At 36.6% G+C, this 22,950-nt stretch overlaps 2 protein-coding genes across 3 annotated transcripts in view; one reads left to right on the plus strand and one right to left on the minus strand.

The window, feature by feature from the left end:
- Positions 1-6,295: 6,295 nt before the first annotated feature.
- LOC139152800 (uncharacterized) lies at positions 6,296-9,027 on the plus strand. The gene is made up of 3 exons (XM_070726138.1): positions 6,296-6,407; positions 6,619-7,026; positions 7,912-9,027. The coding sequence occupies exons 1-3, from the start codon at positions 6,368-6,370 to the stop codon at positions 8,025-8,027; spliced, it is 564 nt and encodes a 187-aa protein (XP_070582239.1). The 5' UTR covers positions 6,296-6,367; the 3' UTR covers positions 8,028-9,027.
- A 7,639-nt stretch (positions 9,028-16,666) lies between these two features.
- LOC139152798 (uncharacterized) overlaps positions 16,667-22,950 on the minus strand; it is a 165,752-nt gene continuing 159,468 nt past the window's right edge. Inside the window, exons 3-7 of one of the 2 annotated variants that reach the window (XM_070726136.1) lie at positions 21,622-21,725; positions 18,730-19,026; positions 18,092-18,382; positions 17,598-17,674; positions 16,667-16,818 (exon numbers count right to left, since the gene is read on the minus strand). In XM_070726136.1, coding sequence (XP_070582237.1) covers positions 17,598-17,674; positions 18,092-18,382; positions 18,730-19,026; positions 21,622-21,703 — 747 coding nt within the window. In that variant the 5' untranslated portion in view covers positions 21,704-21,725 and the 3' untranslated portion in view covers positions 16,667-16,818. The remainder of the gene's footprint in view (positions 16,819-17,597; positions 17,675-18,091; positions 18,383-18,729; positions 19,027-21,621; positions 21,726-22,950) is intronic. The other variant, XM_070726137.1, reaches the window with a different exon arrangement.

Below are 22,950 nucleotides of genomic sequence, written 5' to 3' on the forward strand. Positions count from 1 at the left end.
CCCCCAAGGACCTGGGATCAGATTTCTCACACGACTTGGGGATATTTTGTCTCTGAGACAAAATATCCCCAACGAGTGTGAGAAATCTGATCCCAGGTCCTTGTTGTGTGAGATTCTTTTTCTCACATGACCTTAAAATGCGTTAAATTCATATTGGAGAGGTACAATATTATCAAAAATCGTGACAACTCTGTCGTCTGCCACTGTACTTTGACCTGCTTACTTTGTAGTTCTGGCCCGTGTGTTACTCGTCGTGTCATTGGATAACGTTTTGCGCGTGGAACAAAACAGACTATTTATTTATCATCCAATCAGAACTCGTGTAATATTTACTGCAGAGTGTGGGACGGTTTCTGAGAGTGTGGGATCGATTTTTCCCACACTGTCGATCCCGCACTCCCAGCGGCCAGGAATGTGAGAACAACCTTTCCTCCAGGTTGCTAAACTAATTTTAGGTGACAGTGACATGAAAATGGGATGTAAACGACTGCAAGTAAATTGAGGAATCTGAGGAATAGTCTAGTGCGTGTGAATGGAAAATTCCGATTTCAGTTGAATATTCTAGTGCGTGTGAATGGAAAATTCCGACTTCTGTGGAATAGTCTAGTGTGTGTGGATGGAAAATTCCGATTTCTGTTGAATAGTCTGGTGCTGTGAATGGAAAATTTCTGTGTAATGGTCCAGACAAGCGAGTATGATGGAAAATTCCGATTTCTGTGGACTTGTCTACATACATATTGAAACGAAGACTTGTTGCCAAATATGGTCATATCAATGTACCCATGACATGGCAATCAAATAATTTATCTTCGTCGTTGTTTTATTTGAATGAATATTTGATTTTTGTCACTATATCATACATTTTTCTTTTCCACAGGTGACCTGCTTCAAGAATAGACTTTGGATAGTACTATATTGTGGCATGTGCATCACAGATGCAACCTGTGCACAATATCACTTATTTGTTATCGTCACTGCTCTAAAAACGGGTTCAGGTTAGTGATACACGAAGACTATACCAGACCAACTGCGCTGCATCACTTGCATCAACTCAACGGAGTATGATGATAGTCAGGCAATATATCTGCACATTATAACACGTAAGGATCGGAGTTTTCTCAGTGCATATTGCTATGCAGTGCATATCGCTATGGTGTCAATCACATATCTTGTTTCCTCTGTTTCACTGAGTACCTTCACTGAATCTATCACTCAGGCCGTTCCGATATGTAGGAAGTCATGCGGATGTATTTGTCGGAGTTGGCTGATCTTATGGCCAATAAAACGAGCCATTGGCAATCGTGTCGTTCAATTGTCATAAGACTTTGTCGGCCTCTGTTCAGTAAATACTCCCATCCGATATAAAGTCAAAACCTTGTTTGGTTCTATGAACTGTATTCGACAGGTTGGTAACCTGTATGTACGTATGTTTACTTAAGTCAGACGAATAGATACTATGCTATCTTGTGTTGTGATTTTGCGATATCAGAAAATCGTTTTATGAGAGTTGAAGAGGAGGATAGAAAGTTACATGTCACCCAATTCACAATGACACATAGCTTTTACGAGCCGAAGTTTTCGTATTTTGCCTCGATGATGCTCGGCGATGGCGAATCTTTTCGACGGTATCCCTCCAACAGAGGCTAGAGGTTATCGAGGTTTTTTTTCGTGCAGACGCAATGCATCCCTGATGCGGTAAATTCATGTGATGGCAAATGCACGAGTCAATATGATAAATGGCTTTCACAATTGTGACTTGGCTACCGAGAGGAGACCATAGGCAGTAAACTGAATGTTATCAGGAAAAGTTGTATCTCCGATGTTATTTTCTTGCTGTTCCCATGGGATCCTGGACTTTATGATCATTATTTTGTTTATATTGTTTATGTATTCTCTTCCATGAAAATGCCATGTTTGTTTATATTTATTCCATTCCTTAGAACTTCCATTATTTTTGTTCTGTGGGTAACATAGAGTTTCTTCTTCTACTCTGCCAAACTGTCGTCAAAAGGTCCCTTTGCTGCACATGTCGATGTATATGTATTTGTCAAAGGTCAGATGTTGTTGCTGACGCGTGAATTTAGTCCCGACTACAATGTATTCGTCAAAAACAACAATGAATATTTTACACGAGATATTGTGTTAGAAAGTGAGACTAATACTTTGTGTGTCAGCATACTTCAACTTCCCCGAGGCAAAGACTAAGAAAATGAATTTGTTTACAGGAAAAAATAATGAAAATGTCAAAAGAAGTTCCAGCTTTTGTGCATTTAATGGGTTATCTGGTGTAAATAGTGACATTCTACTGGTTTAGATCAGACAATTCCGGTAAAAGGTTTCTCTCACACAGAAAGAGGTTCTATCTGAAGCATGGAACCCGAGCATCGGAATATTTAACAATGCTCAGCAGTTTTCGAGGTTGTCGGAGGACCTGATAGTTAGAAGAGTTGAATGTACTTTACATGAACATCTTCATGAAATTAAATCAAAAACATTGTCAACTAAACTTTTCTCCCTCATCTACCAAAGTTAACTGGACGTTATTGTTGTATGTACTCAGGTAAAAATATGTAAATAGTCCGTGACCATGACAACAAGAAGAATTGCAACAACCACATACAGGTGCAGGATTAATGGATTACCGAAATAGCCAACTTTGAGATATTTAGCAGCTATATATTCATTTGTGATTGTTTGTTTAGCCACTGCGAAGATATTTAGGAGCTATTTTGTTTTCAGTGGCGTCAGACACCTTGACTATTCAGCTATTCAAGCTATTAGCAGTTTTACCGTACTAGGGAAACATCCATGCAGGGATAAAGGACAAACCATGAAGAATATTTAATAAAATTCTGTAACTCTTGTGCTCGAAGCTATTCTTTTTACTTGGTAAATAGCTTTCTTACATTATATGTAAGGGCGCTGACTAACGGTTTCTGTCATTAAAGTTCTGTCACCCTCAGAGTTCGGAATTATATGTTCGAAATCGTAAATAACTTTCGCTCTTTTAAAATTGCGCACCTTAATTGATCATTTGACCACATGCTGCTGTCAGTAAAAAACTGCCTAATGAGCTACCGTGTTGACCTTATCGGTAGATTATAGAGTTAACGCAGGGTTTTGAAATGATGCAATGACCATAAATATGTCTCTTTTTAGTCTAACTAACTTACCATGGGCGTCTTTTCACTTCATCAGTCCTATGGACACTCAACTGTCTGTGCTATAGCTCAACAAATCAAATACGGGACATTTTATACTCATCAGTCGAGTCAATCGGGCAATTTATTGTTGAACCATGTACGGTTCCTTTATCGCCCGTGTTTGCCTAGATCAGGTTTTATGACAGCTGTGTTTTAGAAACTTACAGGACATCTTGTCGGTAACATATAGTCGTGAAAGTATAAATTTTACATCTGGCTGAAAACAACGATACCGGACATGTTTGTTGGAGACACTGGTGAATAGGCTGAAGTTACTTAAATATGAATGTCAAAACGGTATGAACTTGGGAATCCCGTTAAAATGTATGCAGATTGAAGATTTTTGCGCTCTATCATATCATCCTTCGCTTTTATGGCGCTAAACGCAATTTAGATGAATACAACCTTAGCAACACGTCGAAATGACCTCGAAATGTTAGCGGCTGAACCATGTCCATTTGTATTATCTTCGATGAGATCAATGAACCAAGTATTTTCAAGGTGGCTCAGGTACTTGTAAGTGGAACAGTGAATTAAACGTTTATAAAAATAAGCCCTATTTATGTGGATGATGTTGACTGACAATGGACTCTATCAAGCCGAACAAGAATCAACTCGACTTTAATCGCAACACCTATGATGCATCACGAGTGTTAAATTCTTGTTCGCTGGATGTCTCTGTAAAGATCTGATAGTTTTTCTTCTTCATACAGCTAAAACATGATAACGCCAAAACAGTTATTTAGAGGAAGCTTTTAAACATTTTTTTGCCGCTGACGAAGTGGACCTTGGAGAATATCAAGCCTCGGAACTTTCCATGCTTACCGAGATCATCAGGTAAAATGGACTTTAGATCATCGGGTAAAATGGGCTTTCCTACACAAACGATGAGTAAGATATCATGATAATAGGAGGTTGGGTCAAGCGTGACTCAAAGTGTTAAAATTAACTAGGGATCCCCCCGACGTAGTGACGTAGGATGCGTGCAGCAGACCTACTGGTGATTCAGCTGTACATGAACAGTCATTTCTCAAGGCGAATGGTAAAATCTTATTAGGGCAAGGGAACGCATAAGAAATAGTGCAGTTCTGTCACAGAATATTTTGCGACAATCCGCAATGTACTACCAAACAGCTTTGTTAAATAGGGTGACCTTTATATTACGCCATGTGTATGTGGCTTGATTAACTCTGTCAGGTGGTTCAAGATATTTCTTTACCCTTTCTAATATCCATGGCTTTGCTTGGAATGTATTCAATTTGCACACATCATAAACCAAACGATCAAAATATTGTAATAGCAGCAGAACAATTTGGTTATTTTAGAATATGATATCAAAACAGGTCCAATAATCAATATTAATCAAGATACTGAAAGAATGATGATGAAAATGCCATAGGAAGCTAGTCTTAGATTTAAATGTCATACACCCACCCTACACAGGAAACTGCACACTATATAATGTTCATCAATCGATGGACCGCGGTATAACGTCAACAGTTCTGGTACTGAAGAAGTGATTTGAAGCCAAACACCTAAGCTTCGGCCATAATACCTGTGGATTTGACAATAGATGATGACTTGCCCTGTGTAAAGTATATTGGCTGCATCTGGATACAAATCCGATATCTCCTTTAAAGCTATAAGAAGGTAGGTAATGTAAACGTCACCAGAGGGAATACAACGAAACAGCTTTACGATTTATCGAATTGAAGATATGCTGTACAGTCTCTTCCAGTTTTCGCTATTTCTCTTTTAAGAGAGAGAGAGAGAGAGAGAGAGAGAGAGAGAGAGAGAGAGAGAGAGGGAGGGAGATCATATTATATTGATTATTTTATTGATTGTCGAAAATCACTTCAGATCATTTGAAAAGGGTTACTCTTACACGTTATTTCCAAGAAATTGCGATACAGCTCAACAGTTTTTTTAGGCGAAACATTGAATTCTTTCATAGCAATGTCATTATAATGTTAGGCAATTACACATCCTTTATTGTGATCAAGCCAGTTGATACATTACCAGAGGAGTAATGAGATCGAGTGATTGTTGGATATCCATATGGGCATATAAAGTAATTGTAAACATATAGTAGAAATGGAGAGCATCCATTGTCGTTCATATGCCCTAGAACTTACCAATTTTCCAGAAAGCAGCATATCATGTTGCAATGCATCATGGGTATTTATGTAGATTTAAAGGAAAACTGCGTACTAGTATTCAGACATAATTATATTATTTGACGGCTGTTTCTCTCTTAAATGGACTGCAGAATGATACTTCAAGATTGTAAGACGAGTATAGTATTCAAAAAGTTATGCTCTGAAAACGTATGAAAAATCATTGATAATTACATAAAAATTAAACTGAAAGATTCAATTAATACAAAGGTTATATTTCATATCCTGCGGTATGCGACGACATACACTGACTTAATACACTACCTGATATGCCATATGCTGGGATCGGGGCAGTATTACCCTATTGTTCAGCTTGCTGGGCACGTGTATCTATGTTTCTTAATGTCGGAAATATGGGTAGATATTTCGCACAACATACATTGCTTCCTACTTTCCACACATAACCTGATTAGAGAAATCTTCACGGCCGAGCTGACATTTTAAAGTTATTTTGTCTAAACGATTGGATTAGATCAATTCATAGCTAAATCATGCCTATTGACTACGTAGCAATCAATGACATCACGATCTTTAAGTTCCAATTTCCCTCGACTGTAGGTTGTGTAAGCCCTCTTCTTCATTTCTAGTTCACAGAAAAACCCCCAACATTGTTATTTTTAGTTATGAGCCATTAAAACAGCTTGAAATTGTGTGAAAGGTTTCAGACGAGTTAACAACCTTTGTGCTTTTGCCTGCTAGCGCTTCTTTCGACCTTGCAGCAGATTTAAGCCGGCTGATTCTAGAAATCTAGAAATCTACGTCCTGGATTTCTTAATTTTTTAAGTATTTTCGTTCATGACCGTGGTTCACAGCTTAATAACCTGTCTTCGATTTTATTTACTAGATATATGGGCATGAGTGACCTTTTCGCCTGATATTTCCAGCTGCGAAATAAAATTTGTTGGCGAAGCTAAACAAAAATCTGTGCTGGTTAAGAGAGGCATCGGCAAACCACAGCTATCTGCACCATTCAGGTTAACTTTTACAATGGGGCGAAGAAGTTTCCAAGTTTTGGTAATTTTCTTAGGTATGTTATATAAATTGTGAAGAAGCCTTGAACTTATGTAAAACTAAAGAATTGATTCATATCCAGTGAATCAAAGTATATATATTTCAGTTTTGATCTCAGATCTATGCCAAATAAGTGAGTTTATTATATTTACTTCGAACATTAAGTAGAGGGTTCATTGCACTTGACAATAACTTTTGTGGATTTCTTTGCACACACTTTGTTCCAGTAATCATCACTTCTGAAGGAGTTGGGCCAGTAACACAAAGTCTCGTCATCCCCGTCGAAGAACACGAAGAAGTCGTACTCCAACTGGAGGTCAAGTCTTCGTTCCCGTTTACAGATGACCACTACATCTACACGAGGGCACTTGCAGGAAAGAATGAGGACAATCTCAACATGCTTACGAATCCAAAGATATCCCTGAATACAAGTGAACTAGTAGAAACAACCTTCGGTGGATACAGTATGACTTTTAAGCAGGGAATCTATGAACATGTTATAACGGTAGTAATTAATGAGGTCTCGAAGAAACGCGACGAAGGCGACTGGCAAATTCACACCATCATAGCCAACAAAGACAGCAAGAAGATTTTAGAAAACACGTACAGATTTGCATTGGCTGTCCAATGTAAAGGTATGTTATATTTTGTCTTAAATAATTTGATCCTTCTTTTCGAATATGCAAATTTACAAAATACTTGATGCAAGGTATCACAGGCATTGCAGCCAATTGAATGTCAAAGATCAGTATTTTGTTTGTCTGATCCGAAATCGGCCATGTGACTGCATCATTGCTGGTTATGAAAAAGAAACTGATTTAAAGTTCGCGTCAGGCAAAAAAGTGCAAAACTTTTGTTTCGTGCAGAGTGCAAACTTAAGAAGCTCAAGTCGGTATTAATCATTTTTTTACTTCAGCAACATATCTTCTCACATGATCAGTGTTTTCATGTCCGTTGTTAAATAGAGTACTAGTTTAAAGTTCATTTCAGCAAAGTATGAAAAATGTTTGAAAATGTTCAGCTGTATGGAGAGTACTTAACTAAGGTCTTAATCATATCTTGGACGGTTCAAAATCTTTCTAATTTCGCGTATATCGCGACTAAAAATCGCAGCGTTGTTTAATGACATTCTATCATTAGCTCCACAAAAATGTACTGCCAGGGTATTGTTACACTAGACCATATTTGAAAACTGGGAGAAAAACAAGTCAGGAAAACAGGTGATTTGTAATGCATATAATTGCAGTTACTCACATTTCTTTCTCACTAACTAACGATTGATTGTCATGCCAAAAGTTGAACCCAATCAAACATTTCATCTTGGGTTAACATTAATGAAAGTTGAATGAATCTTTCCGTGATTTTTGAGCAAAATGCGCCATGTTTTATGGAACACTACCTGAAATTGTGCTCAAAGTTAAACATTTACAACCCTGTATGTTAAAGACCGTCTTATTTCAGCTTGGAATACTTGGCTTATTTAACAATCTATCGTTTTAATATGTCTTCTCTTCATGTAGATTCTGAGACAAAACGGAAAGGAAAGGGCAGAAAGAGATGTAAAGGAAGCGGAGAATCAAAATCCAGGAACCAAAGGAAAAGATTACTACGAAGAATGAAAAAGAAAAATTTGTAACAGACTGGAAAGTTCTGATTTAATGGCTGTTGGCTGTTGAAGATGGAGCTAATTAGACAGAATGTAGAGAATTATTGTACGGCGGAAAGTTAAGTACAGCGCCGCGCCATCTCTCTGAGGCGTTACGACAACAGCAACTGTGACACTTACCAAAGATAATCTTTTCGTTGGTTAAACGAAAGTTTTGACGACTGACAAAATGTCCATCGAACAAATAACTTTTTGCGGGCCAGAGTTTTTGTATTTTCCGTCCATGATACTACGCGATAGCCGATCATCTTCACAGTACACCGTTCAAATGAGGCTATAAGTAGACGAGGGTTGAATTTGTCCGTGCAGAAGTAATGCATTCATGAAGTGATAAACGAATATAATGATGCTTTAAATGTACATAATGATGATGGTTACGATGGTAAATGCACATTGTCCTTTTTTGAGAAATGGATTTCACGATGCATGACTTGGCTACTGAGAGGAGACCATATGCAGCAAGTTATCGTAGTGCTATTCACATGGGATCACGGATCTAATGATTATTCCTTAGTTCACTTACTTTATTCTATCCCATTGTTTATTTAAGTCCCATAGTTTTTTAAACGTTTTATGCAACTTTCCTTAGTTGATAGGTGAATTTTGTTCCGACTAGAATTTATTCGTCAACAATAACATTGCATATGCTATATAATGCATTGAGTTGACGAGCTAAGCCAATACTATGTATGTCATACATCATATGCTTCAAAGAGAAAACTTAGAAAATTAATTTGTTGCGGAAGAAATGATGGCAATATCAACAAAAGTTACATATTTTGCGCTTTTAACGGGGTGTCTGATCTGAACTAGTAGAATTCTTTGCAGTACTTTACTCTTCTTGTCGGATTTGGATAAACCTGAATATATTAATATATATATATTGAAAAGTACATTCTCGAGTTCTGTACATTTACCTTTTTGTTTTATGTTTAACTTTGACAACCATTAAATGTGTCTTCTAAATCTATGATAACATGTATTATGTTTTTTCTCCTTTTTTTGACTGCCAACCTTTTCTTTCAATAAGCAGTTGACTCCTGACTCGAATTGTAGTTAGATCAAAAGTTATGTCAAAATTACATTTATTTTCACACTCATTCTTTTTCTTGTCTTTCAACAACTGTGAAATTAACGTCCGATGAAAATTGACCGACATATATCTTCAAGGATACTGCATTGTGATCAGTCCTCATAGTAGGCCGGCTACCTGTTGATTTGTCATTTGAGAGTAGATGATTGGCAATGAGCCAGTAGTCAAGTCCACTGGCAATACCTCAGGACAACTGACGCTATAAGTAAATTGTTTTTGCAAGGATTGACTTTTCTTCAGACATCTGCTGGTTTTAAGGCATTGATCAGAACACGTTATTTCTTTAGGTTAGGAAGATAGGTTTTTGGTCCAAATATTTGTATTCAAGATTTAAAATTGTGTGAAAGTCACTGTCTAATATAAAGTTAACTTCACTGTTTGCGTTTTTCTTATCAAATATTTTAGTTAGCGTTGCACTTAAAGCCCCTGTAGCTGTAACTCTTGAAATTTGTCGACCTGAAAAAGGCTTCCTTTCTTCTTTGGTTTTCTTTAAATTATACTGATTTAAAGGATATAGTATTTTACTACTGAAAAATTAGACAAGTAAATTTAAATTTTAACTGTTATTTTGATTTCCCGCCATTTTTTAAATTTGGTAATATTACAAAGAAAACATAGCATATGGTGTCCCCAGTGGAAAACATTCAGCACTATGAATTTTATTGGACTACTCTGTTGTTTCTGTGAAGATTCCGATGTATACTATGCACAGCGTACTGTGTTTTTGCTTTATTTGCATGAGGGCACCATTTTATGTTTGGGCAAACATTTATTAGTTATCTTCCTCAAAATTGCACATGTAGTCACAGTGGACATTTTATTGAACCTGTATAAACACCCCTCAATGGGTACTTCCCATGAACTTGTTTTAGTTTGGAAGTAAAATCACAAAAATAATGCATAATAGATACAGCTATCGGGCCTTTAACATACACATATTTTTCAAAGCAATATTTCTCATGAAAGAAGACGTGAAAACTTCAATCATACCATATGTTTTCAAAAAAGCAGAAAGTCTAGAGTTTGGCACGATTTGATGATAAAAATTAATTTAAGTCAAAAACTTGATTTTACTTTGTGAAATTTTGCATTCTGTATTAGTATTTTTCTAACAGTCTACCATAAATGGCCTCTGCTGTAGAAGTCATTATTAATAAACTAAAAATAAAAATAGAATAGATCTAAACGACTAACCACAGACATGAATATTCTAGTGCCTGTCCCCTGTTCATGCCATTATCACGACTAGACTGTCCAAGACATGCTTACACGCAAAATGACGTACCCTTTTTAATAGTCATTAGAGATATAAGTGAGCTTGCATGAAAAAAAATAAAAATTCACCACTTTAAAATAATATTTGATCCGTAGTTACATTTTCGGTAGCGTTTAGGTATTTCAGCCGGGGATGGGGCCTAAATCGGAACGTGTGTTGAATTGGGGGGGGGGGGGAAGGGTAAATGAAGTGAGAAAACGTTTGAGGGCATGTTTTTGTTAACACAGAATGGAGAGGAGGTTGATTTTTTCAAAGATGTTAACACATTTAAAGATTTACAGGGGAAACAGAGGTAATTATTCACATTTTATGTGTGGGACTGTGAAGCAGGATCTTTTGAGTTCAAGTGATGGGGACAGACGTGGCGGCTCTATTTATTCAAACTTTATCGCTACAGCTACGTTGAACTACTGCTACAATAACAAAATGTATCAATGGGTGGATAAGTGACGACCAGTTATACTGGTGATCGATGCGCTCTGAGTAGGCCTATTCGCGTACGAATACACTTGACATAATTAAAGTGATTAATTCAGGCTGTGATATGGCCAGTTTTGGCGGGAAATCAAGAAGTGTCTTTGACTTGGATTTGTTAGAGGTGAGTAACGCCAGAAAGAATTAAAACTGTGTGTAAACACAGGATATTAGGAAGGAACTGACAAGATCTATCTTCATTACTAACTAATCAAACAGTGGCTATCTCTGCTTGACGTTTCTCAACATTCTCCCGCCCGACAGATAAGGTATCTAGTCTAAAATTCGAAAGATTGTAATAAACTAAAAATCGAGAAAAATGCAAAAATGAAAGTGTTAGAAATACTGAGTAAAATGACAAGATACCGTATGATTAGTTTATATGAGTATATAGGGTCCATGAAATAGTGTCCAATATATATTGTTCGATATATAGAGTTAACATAGTGTTCAGGGCTTGTATCCTACAACGTGCGATGGCTGCTGCTGTACGTGTAGAATGTCGCTGACCTTTACTAGGGTCAGGCAGAATGTCCATGTCATTGTTTTACGTACCAGGCATTGGTAGTATACATTTCTCATTTCTGTCGGTGATGGGACTCTTTATTGGCATTTTTTCTAGTGCATTTTCACTATATATTGAATGAAGGCGTATAAGGCAATTAAGAAAAAAACCCAAAATTAATCCTTTCACTCCTTGAAAGTCTTTGGCTGAACAACAGAAGAGGCAATCAAAACAGCTTACAATAACCACAAGTATGTTAAGAAATTTAATGCTGAGTAGTTGCAAATGTACACTATGATGTAGAAACAAAAACAATTACTATTTTACTTTGTTATTAAATTTGAAATGAAATTGGATCATAATAAGACTAAACAGCGTCATCACTGATAGAAATAAGAAGTTGCAATGAAAGTTTGTAAAACATTCACAATTGAAAAAAGTAGAAGTGTCAAAGTCAGGGACAATTTTTCCTCTACATAGTATATATTTGTTTTGTCATTATAGTATATATTTGTTATAACTAAGCACTTACTCTCTTTTGTTCTCTCAATTAAAAAATAAAAAGATAACATTCAGCTTGCTGCTCCTCCCCCGGAAAACACCCAGAGGACTAATGGATGACAGTTGTGTCTCCGTTAAAGTTTAAATACTTTTCATTTTTGTTCAGGTAGTTGTTGATGATAACTTGTTGATAACTAATGCCTACACCGGATGGCCAGGCTGTACACATGATGCTCGTGTTCCCCGAAACTCTTCCCTGTTTACAAGAATGGAAACCAATGAAATGATGACGGCTCCTGGAACTTACATCATTGGTGACTCTGCATACCCTCTGAGAGACTGGCTTATTACTCCTTTCAGAGATAATGTTTTCTTAACTATTCAGCAACGCAGATTTAACCGTGCAATTTCTTCCAGCCTTCAAAATGTTGAGCAGTCAATTGGTCATTTACAAGGGGCGTGTCCGAAGGCTGCCAATGCATAGTCCAGAATATGTGTGTGAGACCATTATCGCTGGATCCGTCATTCACAATCTCTGTATCATTCACCAGGATGATGTGGAGAATTATATTGATTTAGATCCACAGTTCATCGATCATCCAAACCGATATCCCAATATTCATACAAATGCACCAGGTGGGGTTGCCAGAAGACAGCAACTTATGAATGCTTTGCATTGAGCAAAGAGGTATGCGTGCTAACATTGTTTAGCGATTTAACAGTATAATATTATTAAAGAAGTGTTTCTGAAATTTTTAACTTAAATATAAAAAGAGTAATTTAATTTGTGGAATAGCAAATGCTCATAAGATGAAGAAAGTAAATTAAAAATAAATAAATTTATTAGTATTTTGTATAACTTGTAACTTAACACTCTGAGATGATTTATATTTAATAATTAAAAATAACAATAACAAAAATCTTTTTTTAAAGTTCATGTATAACAAGTGTTAGTTTTAATGAAATTAAAAGCGAACATATTTTTGAATACATATTAGAGGTGAGATGGAATAATTCTGCCAGTTTTCACTTGTGGCTGGTAATAAAAGTAATTTTAACTTGTCTAATTGTGAAATGTCTTTATTGAGTGGCTGTGCATCAATGTTCTCATACTCTACTTCCCTGTACTTGAATATTGCTATCACCTTACTGGTATACCATTTCACTCCTTTTACTGACGTTACAAATCAGCCAAATCAGTATACAAAAGGGCCTATCACAATGCTAAAAATTTTAGCATTCTGATAGGCCCTTTTGTAAACGGGTTAAAAATAAAATTAAGTTATACATATAAAACTTTTGAAATAGATATGTACTATTTATACGATGGTTCCTCTCTGGTACAATTATTTTCTTCATATTCTTTGTTAAATTTGGTTTGACAAAGGTGTGAATGGCTATTGGAGAGATAATGTCTAAATATTCATATAGTTTCGGCCTTTTGTTTGTCCTTTCTTATGATCAGATTGACTCCAAGACAGCTTTTGAGCCACCATTAGAAAACAAAAAATATCTGTGACTTGGACACTAATTTTTTTTGGCTGAACAAATGTCTCTATGGCTCGGCTGGGGACAAGCGTGTGACCCAGGTTGGGTAGAGGTACTCCCTATCTGACTTTTACATGCAGCTCTTTGGGTAGCTTCTTTCATCACATTTTTCCAAGCATCTAATGTAAGACAGAGTCATGCATGGAGAAAATTGGTAGAGCCTGGCTTTTGAAAGTCATAGAGCTCTGAATAGGGTCCTGAAAGTGAGAAATTAGGTATCAGTGGGTATCTATTGTGGGTGACATCCTTGGGAGGTGGGGCACATCACATAGCTGAACTTTGTACCGGTGAGAGTTAGTTTTGACTACAAAGTATAAATTTTACAATTTTCTGTGAATTTAGGGGTCAAAAGTCTCTCTGTTTTGCCAAATACTGATGTAGAAGTGTACATTTTCACCAAATGATGGGTAAAAGGTCATGAGGCGTGGACGAAGTTTATGCAGGGACCAAATCCTCTTCAAGGAAAAAAAACAGGGACAAACCTAGCTGAAAGGATTCAATCATTCCCTTGTCAAGTTTACGTAAAGATGGTCAAAATCACCATACAGTGTACCCTTCATACAGCTATTCTCTTAGGCAAAGAAAAATAAAAAGTCTGTTTCTTATCCTAGATATATTTCAAAATTGATGCGGTGACGTGGGTTTTTTAACTCTCATTTTTTTTAATTTTTCAATCAATAAGAACGCGGAAAAACATGAAAACAAGAAAGGAATGCTCGCAGAGATAAATACACAGCAGTGTTTCTTTATTATTTTTGTATAGTAACAGTTCTGCGGTTTGACTTTAAGTGCAGAAATGCATAGTTTCGACAGCGTTATATAACAGTGACATATGTGTACAGTTCTGAATGGAATGTTAGTGCCAATTATTTTGTTAACGGTTCTGTTTTATAGAGCACTGTGTTATGCACTATCGACGCGTATTTTTGCGTTTATTTTTTTTATTTTATTCCTAATGAGCAGAAAAAATGGTTGACGCCGGTCTGAATTGACGCGCGCGAGGATGAGAACAAACTTTGTATTTTTCTTGGCCTCAAAAGGGTTTACCCTAAGATGAAGTTGCATGGGGTTGGGAGAGGATTCTGTGTATTTCGCTCCAAGGGCAGGGTGGCAGGTACAGATGCACCTGCATGAGATGTATTACAGATTAGCCCCTTCTGTTTTTGTTGACAACGTAATTTTAAGTAAGTGAAACTTTGAGTGAAACTCAACTGTCAACAATAACAATGCTGTGTACACATGTTACATATATTAAAAACAATAAAAATATCAAAAGTTGCAGCTTGCTTCTGTTCCTTACAATATTTCTGCTACTGACTACAATTTTTTGTCAGGCCGGGGAAAGAGGGGGTCAGGAAGAAATAAATGGACTTGGCACTGTTGATTATAAATTTATATCAAATTAATTTTAATTAATATATTGACAATTCATAAATAACATTAAACATTAATGATGCCGCTTGGTTCCCTTTCGGGGTTAAATACATAATTTTTTTACCAAAAAACACACGTAGGTCACCAGACCACTTAAAGAACACATCTCTGAAATTTAAAACTTTAACACTGGCTTATCAATTTATATATTTTATAATATTTATAATATTTATGTTATTTAATAAACTAATTTATAAATTATTAATGTGATGAAGTGCCCTCAGGCTTAAATACATAGGTTTTTTGCCCGGCAATATCACACATCTCGGTGTTCAGAAGATTTTTTTATGATACATTTCAATCTTTTGTTTTCCTTTAGAATTGCAAGAGCTTCATAAATATGTTGCTAGATTTTTGGATTAAGTCTGACCGGGTGTTTATAAACATCTTCCGCAAAATAACATGATAAAACTCAGAAATTTGACATTTAACATTTAACACTAATGCATACATTGGCATAGCGTTTTGCAATACTAGATTTATTTTCAAGATCTGTTATCGCTACACATTCAAAACAATTACGATTTCCTTGGAATATTGCATAAAATTCCTAGACAAGAGTACGTCAAAAACAGCATCAAATGACTATTTGTTCCCATAAGTGAACAACACATTTACATTACAGAAGCTGCAAAAATGTGTGACATGGACTGAAAATCTGAAATCTAAATTTTACTTCGTCCTGTAAAAGTCATTATCCGATCAATAACTTTTTAATTCATTTAAATTCAACCTAAAAAACAACAACAAACAAATAAAGAAACAAAAAAAATTGTACTTATGCAAAATTCTTTTTGTCACCTCAACTTGGACATACTTGTTTGAGGACGCCATCACTAATGAGTTGCATATAAAATTTCAAAGGCATTTGACAAGTAAATTTCAGTAATATTTTTTACTAGAACACACAGACACATTTAATTTACAGCTTACAACACAAGCCTAAAGATGTATGTCAATGAAAACTTGAAAATCCAAAATTTTAAAAAACGTCTGACGAGTGGTTTGAAGTATGTTTTCTTTTATAAAAATACAGAAATAGCTTAAAAGTGCAATATTACAGATTTAATTACAATTTGAATAATTTAAAATATCTAATTCTAAACTTGTTGCTGTTACAGTAGAGCGCTCATACATTCCAACTTTTCCGACACAGAAACTGAACAGGTTGGACAAGTCACATCTCTCTTAATCCTAATGTTCTCAATGTTTATCTCGTCAATATATATAGCAACTCTCTTAGCAACATTCCCACATTCTTGAACCTAATTGGCCCAAATAGGCTGTTCTGGGCATCTTGATCACCCCTTTAAATTGGCTGGGTATGTAACTTGGAAAGCAACATTGTAGTTAAAAGTCTCATTAGCAGTTTAGCGAAACACAGGAAAACATGAAACACTGCAAATAAAATAAGGGAACGCAGCTATATATATATATATATATATATATATATATATATATATATATATATATATATATATATATATATATATATATATATATATATATATATATATATATATATATATATATATATATATACTCTCTGTGCCCAAGTTGAGAGGTTGTGATAAAGCTATTATAGTGATAAAAGGAGGGCACATTGTATACATTTGTGTGTATATATATATATATATATATATATATATATATATATATATATATATATATATATATATATATATATATATATATATATATTATTATATATATATGTGTGTATATAATAGGCACGCACACACAACACACACACACACACACACACACACACACACACAACACAAACACACACGCACATTGGTGTTAGTAATTAGCCATGGCGAGACGAAGCCGGGTCGGTTATGTCCGAGACACTGTGACGCTTTCGGTTCGGAACCCTGAGGAGTTCCTTTATCAGTCGCTTGAGTCATGGGTTTTGTTTGGTTCTTTTCTTTGGAAAGATAAAAAAAGATAAAAAAGCTTATTAGAGAAAAGTGTCTTTTTATCGTACACAAGGATTAATATATTAACATAAGGAGTAAGAAATGTATGAAGTACAAACTTTTGTTCCGTAACTATCTTCAAGAAGGATTCAGGACACAATATATCAAGTACTTGACATCAGTTTGGTTTTTTTTTTTTTTTTTTTGGGGGGGGGAGTAACCCATCACTACGGCAAGCGTAACAGTGGGACATGACTACAATATTGTGTTCTTAGGCAGGTGTGTTATTTCACATTCTCTTACCGGGAAGCAGTAGATACCTTAGGGATGTGTCATTTATCATTTTCACGACCCCTACAGGCCCTACATTCTGTTATTTTCGATGGTAGAGCAGAGTTTCTACCACGGAAAGATGAATTTTACCATCACGCTTTAATCCACAGTAAATTGGCCACGAGCGGGGAGGACATAAACCTTTCTCGCCAGATGTAGGGTGAAAAAGTTCCCCTTTTTTAGTATCCTGGCAGCTGTTACTGACATGATCTCAAAATGATATGACACTGAACCGGGGAATTAGCGCGCGGACTTATTTCCGCGCGTTGGGAGATAAAGATGATCGGGCGAAGCTTTATTTTCGCGCAGGGTAGTTAGCGACAGTGAATAAAGAAATAAAGAAAAAAGATAAAAAAATTAAGAAAAACCTTATTAGCATACCAGTATTGGATTTCAGACTTTCTTGATGAGGATAATTTGGGTTTTTTCAAAATCATCTGTACGGCACACTTACCTAAAGTATTGTTGCAACAATAACCATCACTGCAATAACCGGCATTTGAATAACGGGAGCACCAACTCTGTTAGCACCTGATAATAAATTGAGAAAAATGAAAAGCCTTACACGATGCAGTGCAAAGCATTGTAGATAATCACTCGACAGGCATCTGTATTTCCTCTGTGATATGTAAATTATCTGAAGTGACTGAAATTGTTTCTTTCCGCTGATAATACTATTTCTCTTTTTCAATTATATGATTCGATGTTTTCACTCATCTGGCCGATGATAGTTATTATTTATTTGCATATACACCTCAATTAATAGAAATTTACTTCTTAAGCCTTAACAATCTAAGAGGGGCAGATTTGCTATAAGCTTCATCTCTTAACAAATTGATTCACTGGACACAACTTTCAAAGGAGAATAGTCGACTACAATCACATAAACAGTCAATTTCAACAACCACTAACGAGAACAAGGGATTGAGGAATGCCGCTTAAACTTACCTGCGTGGCTTGCTTTTAGTGTAAATGATGCAATCATACTCTTTACTTGATCCGACTGAATAATGTGACATGTAAGAGTGACGTCATTACGGTGGATACCATGGTCTATTTCACAAATACTGCTGCTTGTATAGTTTCCATCATCCGTTTCAATGGACCATGGGTCAGCCGACGACACTTCAACGCCATCAATTTTCCACAGCATTCGAATCGCTCCAGGGTTGCCACGCGTTGCATCACACGAGAATTTATTATGACCCTGCGTTGTTATCTCTGCAGAGTCGAACGGAACTGAAAAAAGATAATGGACAAGCTTCTGTGACTCTTCAGGCAAAGCATGACAACAAGTCAGTACGAACATAGTAAAAACCCTAGAATAATGCCCTTCAAACGATGATCAATTTCAAGACAACAGACATGTTGGTATCATGACTTCGTGGGTCAGTTACATGAATACTTTGTTATTTCTCCGTAGTCATACCCATGAAAGTACATGAGCTTATATCCTGGTAGTTAATTAGTCTCTAGAAAAAAGTAGAAGTAAAAGCATTATATGACTCAACAAATTACTAGTCCCTAAAACAAAACAAAACAAAAAACCCGAAAAACCCCCAGCTATGATGAGAAATTATACGTACTTATCACGTTGACATACGCCCTCTGATGCTGGGGGTTTGCACGAATGTGAGAGCATATGAACGTAGTATTGTCGTTTCTTGAGGCCGTTTTGATTGTGAGATTAGACTGGCCAAAGTCAGTGCTCGTAACTTCGTATAAATTTTCATAAATATCCCCAAGGTTGTCAGAAAGCGATGTGCTGAAATCTTTCCGAAACCACCTTATTGCCACACCGCTACTGTTTCCAACTTCGCACGTCAGCGTCAGTGCATCTCCAGCAAAGACCGTGAAATTTTGTGGCAGGGTTATCCAATAAGCTGCAAAAACGAGAAAAATGTTTCCCACAAAATATCTGACAGTTCCTAAAAACGTCTGTAAATTCAAGGTTTCACATTTAGCCATCGAATGGACACTAATTCTTATCTTCTTCTCTCGAAAAGTAGTGACCATGCTAAACGCATAAACAGACACTTTTAACATAATGTTAATACACTTTTGTTTTTTGTCTGTGTTTGCTTTTACCTGGCCGCCTGGTAGGTTTTTAAAAAAATCAAAGGACGGCAAACTAAGAATTTTCTTTAAATGGCCTTAGTGCACAAGTTCACCATTCACTATAATTGACATACGCATGTCTTATGGTAACGTCGTCTTACGATATTTTGGCTACAGATGCATGCATTAACATTCCCTCGATTGACTGATAATAAGTCAAACAATTGTATGCTTCAGCCTTGCATATTTACAGGCTTTCACAACGACAGACAGGCACAAAGTACACACATAAACTACCTTCAAGTATAGAACCATTCCTTGCAGAAATATGTCACCATTACAGTTGCATGTGCATCACACACGTTCTCTTCTTCGATACACACAGAAAGTCTTTATACTCCAGCATTGAAGCTACCGACTCATTTAAATAGTTGGTTAGGAAAAAGACAATTTAGGCACTGGTCTTAGAAAGTATGTATCACCAATTGGTAAGAAGAAACATAACGTTGACTTTAGTCTTTACAGAAACCTATCCTAAGCGTGTGATTTTGGAGGTAGAATGTAGCGGTGTGTGATGTACATGCAATTGTACGTGGTGAAGTGAAATCTTACTGCCTTGGGAAGACACCTTAGTATGTGAGTGAGTGAGTGAGAGAGAGTGAGTGTGAGTGAGACTGAATGAATGAATAAGAGAGAGAGAGAGAGAGGAGAGAGAGAGAGAGAGAGAGACAGAGAGACAGAGAGAGAATATTAGTGCCTCTCAATGTAAGTTTCATATGTCTTGCAAAGCTTCTCGTTAAAGACCGATTTAAATTTGCAAATCTAGAAATACGAATATTTGGCCTCATTACTACTGTTCAATTTCAAAGCTCAAGGAAGTTTTGACATACTATCAGATTTAGGCTGGTCCCCAAGGAGACCTTCTTGAGTGAGAGAGAGAGTGAGAGTGTGAGAGAGAGAGAGAGAGAGAGAGAGAGAGAGAGAGAGAGTGTGTGTGTGTGTGTGTGTGTGTGTGTGTGTGTGTGTGTGTGTGTCGGATATAATGTGTATAGTTTCACAGACAATTTTTTAGTTGTAAGATAAAGTGAACTTGTTCAATCCTGAAATCTAGTCTCTAATATTGAATATTAGTGATATTGTATGATTTTCACAAAGTATAGACATTAACGACCCGCTGCTATTCGTTTTTACTCGAACAATCGTCACGCTCAGGTGAAAAAATCATCATCCGTTGTGACATAGAGAAAGATAGAGAGAGTCGCAACGGGTATTGTTTAAGGCGTGAAGCGGTTACGTAACCCATCCATGTTCGCCTCGCCTCAGGTTGCTCTCGCCTCTCTTTTCCGAAGAGTGCCGACCATGAATCCTTCGGTAATTTTCGGATTTTCGCCAATTGTTAAGCGAAAGTATGTTCGGCAAAGTTTGTGTTGTTGTTTTCGTGTGGTGCTGAGCAGAATTGACGTGCTGGCGAAAACGGGAGTGTTTTTAGCTTCAGGAAAGTGAGTTTTACCATTTTAAAAATTCCTCTCATATGTTTATGAATATATAATGAGTGTGCTTGAACCAAATTTGAAAGTCTTTTATCGATACTGTCTGGTTTTACTCCATGGTTTACGGTCAGTCATACCGTCTTTCACACGTGCGTCAAGGAAGGACATGTTTATGAAACTGCTGGCATGTTATGTTTTGATTGGCGTGAAGCAGTGTTTCTGGCCTGAGAGCTCACAAAGTAACTATGGTTGCTACGCGACTGGCAGTACGATGCCATCTCGTCGTATATTTCGCATAATCTCGTGTAATTATCAACCACAAACAAAGCCTCCAAAAAGTTTAACACCTTTGAAGCTCATTTTAATATGAAAAGCCAATAGTCTACCGAGACGACCATGGAACAAAAGGCATGCAGGCGTTACCACTCTGTCTATGTTACTCTGTGGTTGTGATTAAGGGAAAGGTCTCCGAAGGTCCTGTTTTTACACTCCGAGTATGACCAATGTTCCGATGGTCACATTTACATGAGGCCTGTGCAGTTGATAGCGTAACAGCCTTGCAAGATAAAATCCTCAGGTTTCGCGGGTTTTCCCGGGAGAATTAGTGATTTGCTTTTCCCAATTGTTCATTAAACATTTTACCGATTGCATAATTATACTACTGACGTCGACCTTCTTCAAATAATCAACTGTGGCATGTCTTATCATAGACACTGAACTATCTACTATATGCTATAATTGAACTCATGATCAACAAATCAAACACATATATGTGAAGATCATGTTTATGTCAGTAGTATTTGTAAAGACCGATAGCGTATCTTGTCAGCAATATGTAGTTGTGAAAGATCACTTCGGCTGAAAATAAACATGCTCTGCCAGCTATGTCGTATACGGTCAAGAAATTCATTGCTATGACACTTGACTCACCCACACTGTCTGTTGCGTTTACCATTACAACATTTACTGCTGCAAGGATGAACGGAATCTGCAACCAGTGATATTTCTCCATGTTTTCTGCTGTTCCGCTGTTTCTATAAAAACAATGTAGGGCGACGTAAATGACAATACCTTAGGGATGGTGGGAATTTCCGTACAGTTCGACAAAGTTACATGAGGTCTTACAAAATGTGTGATGTTATTGCTTGTTTTGAGGTTGATGCTTCTCCTCATCATTCACCGGCCATGAAAGATCCCGGCCCACCTGCCATGACAACCCATAGAACATTACAGGCAATATCACCATTTACTTTGATTGCACATGAAAGATCTTCATTGCATTAGTTCATCACGGACATTCTTTCCTGATTACACGACAAGGTAAGCAGTATTTTTAAAAAGTATTTTCAACTATAATGACAGCATGGAGAAGGGTAATATGGACGACATCAGTAAACCGACAAACGTGGATGCGCATAGCATTGAAAAGCGTGGTATCTACCCAAGAGCTCACAAGGCGACTTTCATATTTAAGGTGCATGTGTTTTCATGAAATCGAGAGGCGTTGGTACGCGGTACTCACTAAAGTAGACAAAATACTGTCGCTTTTTTCCTTTCATATGGCAATATGAATGATGCTTAAAATATACGCATGGAAAAGAAGAAACAACTCCGTCGCCGCCAACAAATCCCAATTCACTGCTCTGATAACCAAAAGAGACCCATTACACATTACTTATCCCTTATCGGTTGAGGGTAAAGTCCAGATATTTTAAAGTTTGCTTACTCTAAGTTAGCAAGGTACTTTCAACAATGCGTGAAAATGTGGCACTTCTCTGAGAGTTGCATCAAATAGCGTTGTTTCCGTGTCAGTCCTTTTCTGGTCACTGCCACGAACGAAATGGTGAATTTCAGTTGAAAACTCTGTGAGTGTTCGGAAGAGGCTGAAGCAATTTAAAAACGAATGCTTAACTAATATTGCTAAATAGGTAGTTTATTTCAAAATAAAGCCTTGGTGTTCCTGCTTCCCAGCGTATGAACTAAAACAGAAAGTTCAGCAGTTTAAAAATTAATAGAAAGAAGACTTGCAAGTTAATAATGAGACAATTAGAAAACGAAGTAGATCTACTGTGTCGAATAGTATTTCGTAGACTTGCTCCAAGTCTAATGGTATATAAATATCAGACAGAATAAACTGAAGTATTAAACTTCAGCAGACTGTTGCAGATCAGTGAAAGGACATATACATGTTCTCACATAAATCAGAAACACTCGAGAATTCTAGTGTCTATGCATTCGACGTTGTTAAATTATTGTGTC

This window comes from Ptychodera flava, chromosome 16 (genome assembly GCF_041260155.1).
Source record: "Ptychodera flava strain L36383 chromosome 16, AS_Pfla_20210202, whole genome shotgun sequence".
NCBI lineage: Eukaryota > Metazoa > Hemichordata > Enteropneusta > Ptychoderidae > Ptychodera > Ptychodera flava.

What these genes read in the sequence shown, in the direction of transcription:
- LOC139152800 (XM_070726138.1), top strand. Translation starts at nt 6,368, where the DNA reads ATGGGGCGAAGAAGTTTCCAAGTTTTGGTAATTTTCTTAG. An exon ending in AGTTTTGGTAATTTTCTTAG is followed by an intron (nt 6,408 to 6,618) that starts GTATGTTATATA and finishes ACTTTGTTCCAG; the next exon opens with TAATCATCACTTCTGAAGGA. An exon ending in ATTGGCTGTCCAATGTAAAG is followed by an intron (nt 7,027 to 7,911) that starts GTATGTTATATT and finishes CTCTTCATGTAG; the next exon opens with ATTCTGAGACAAAACGGAAA.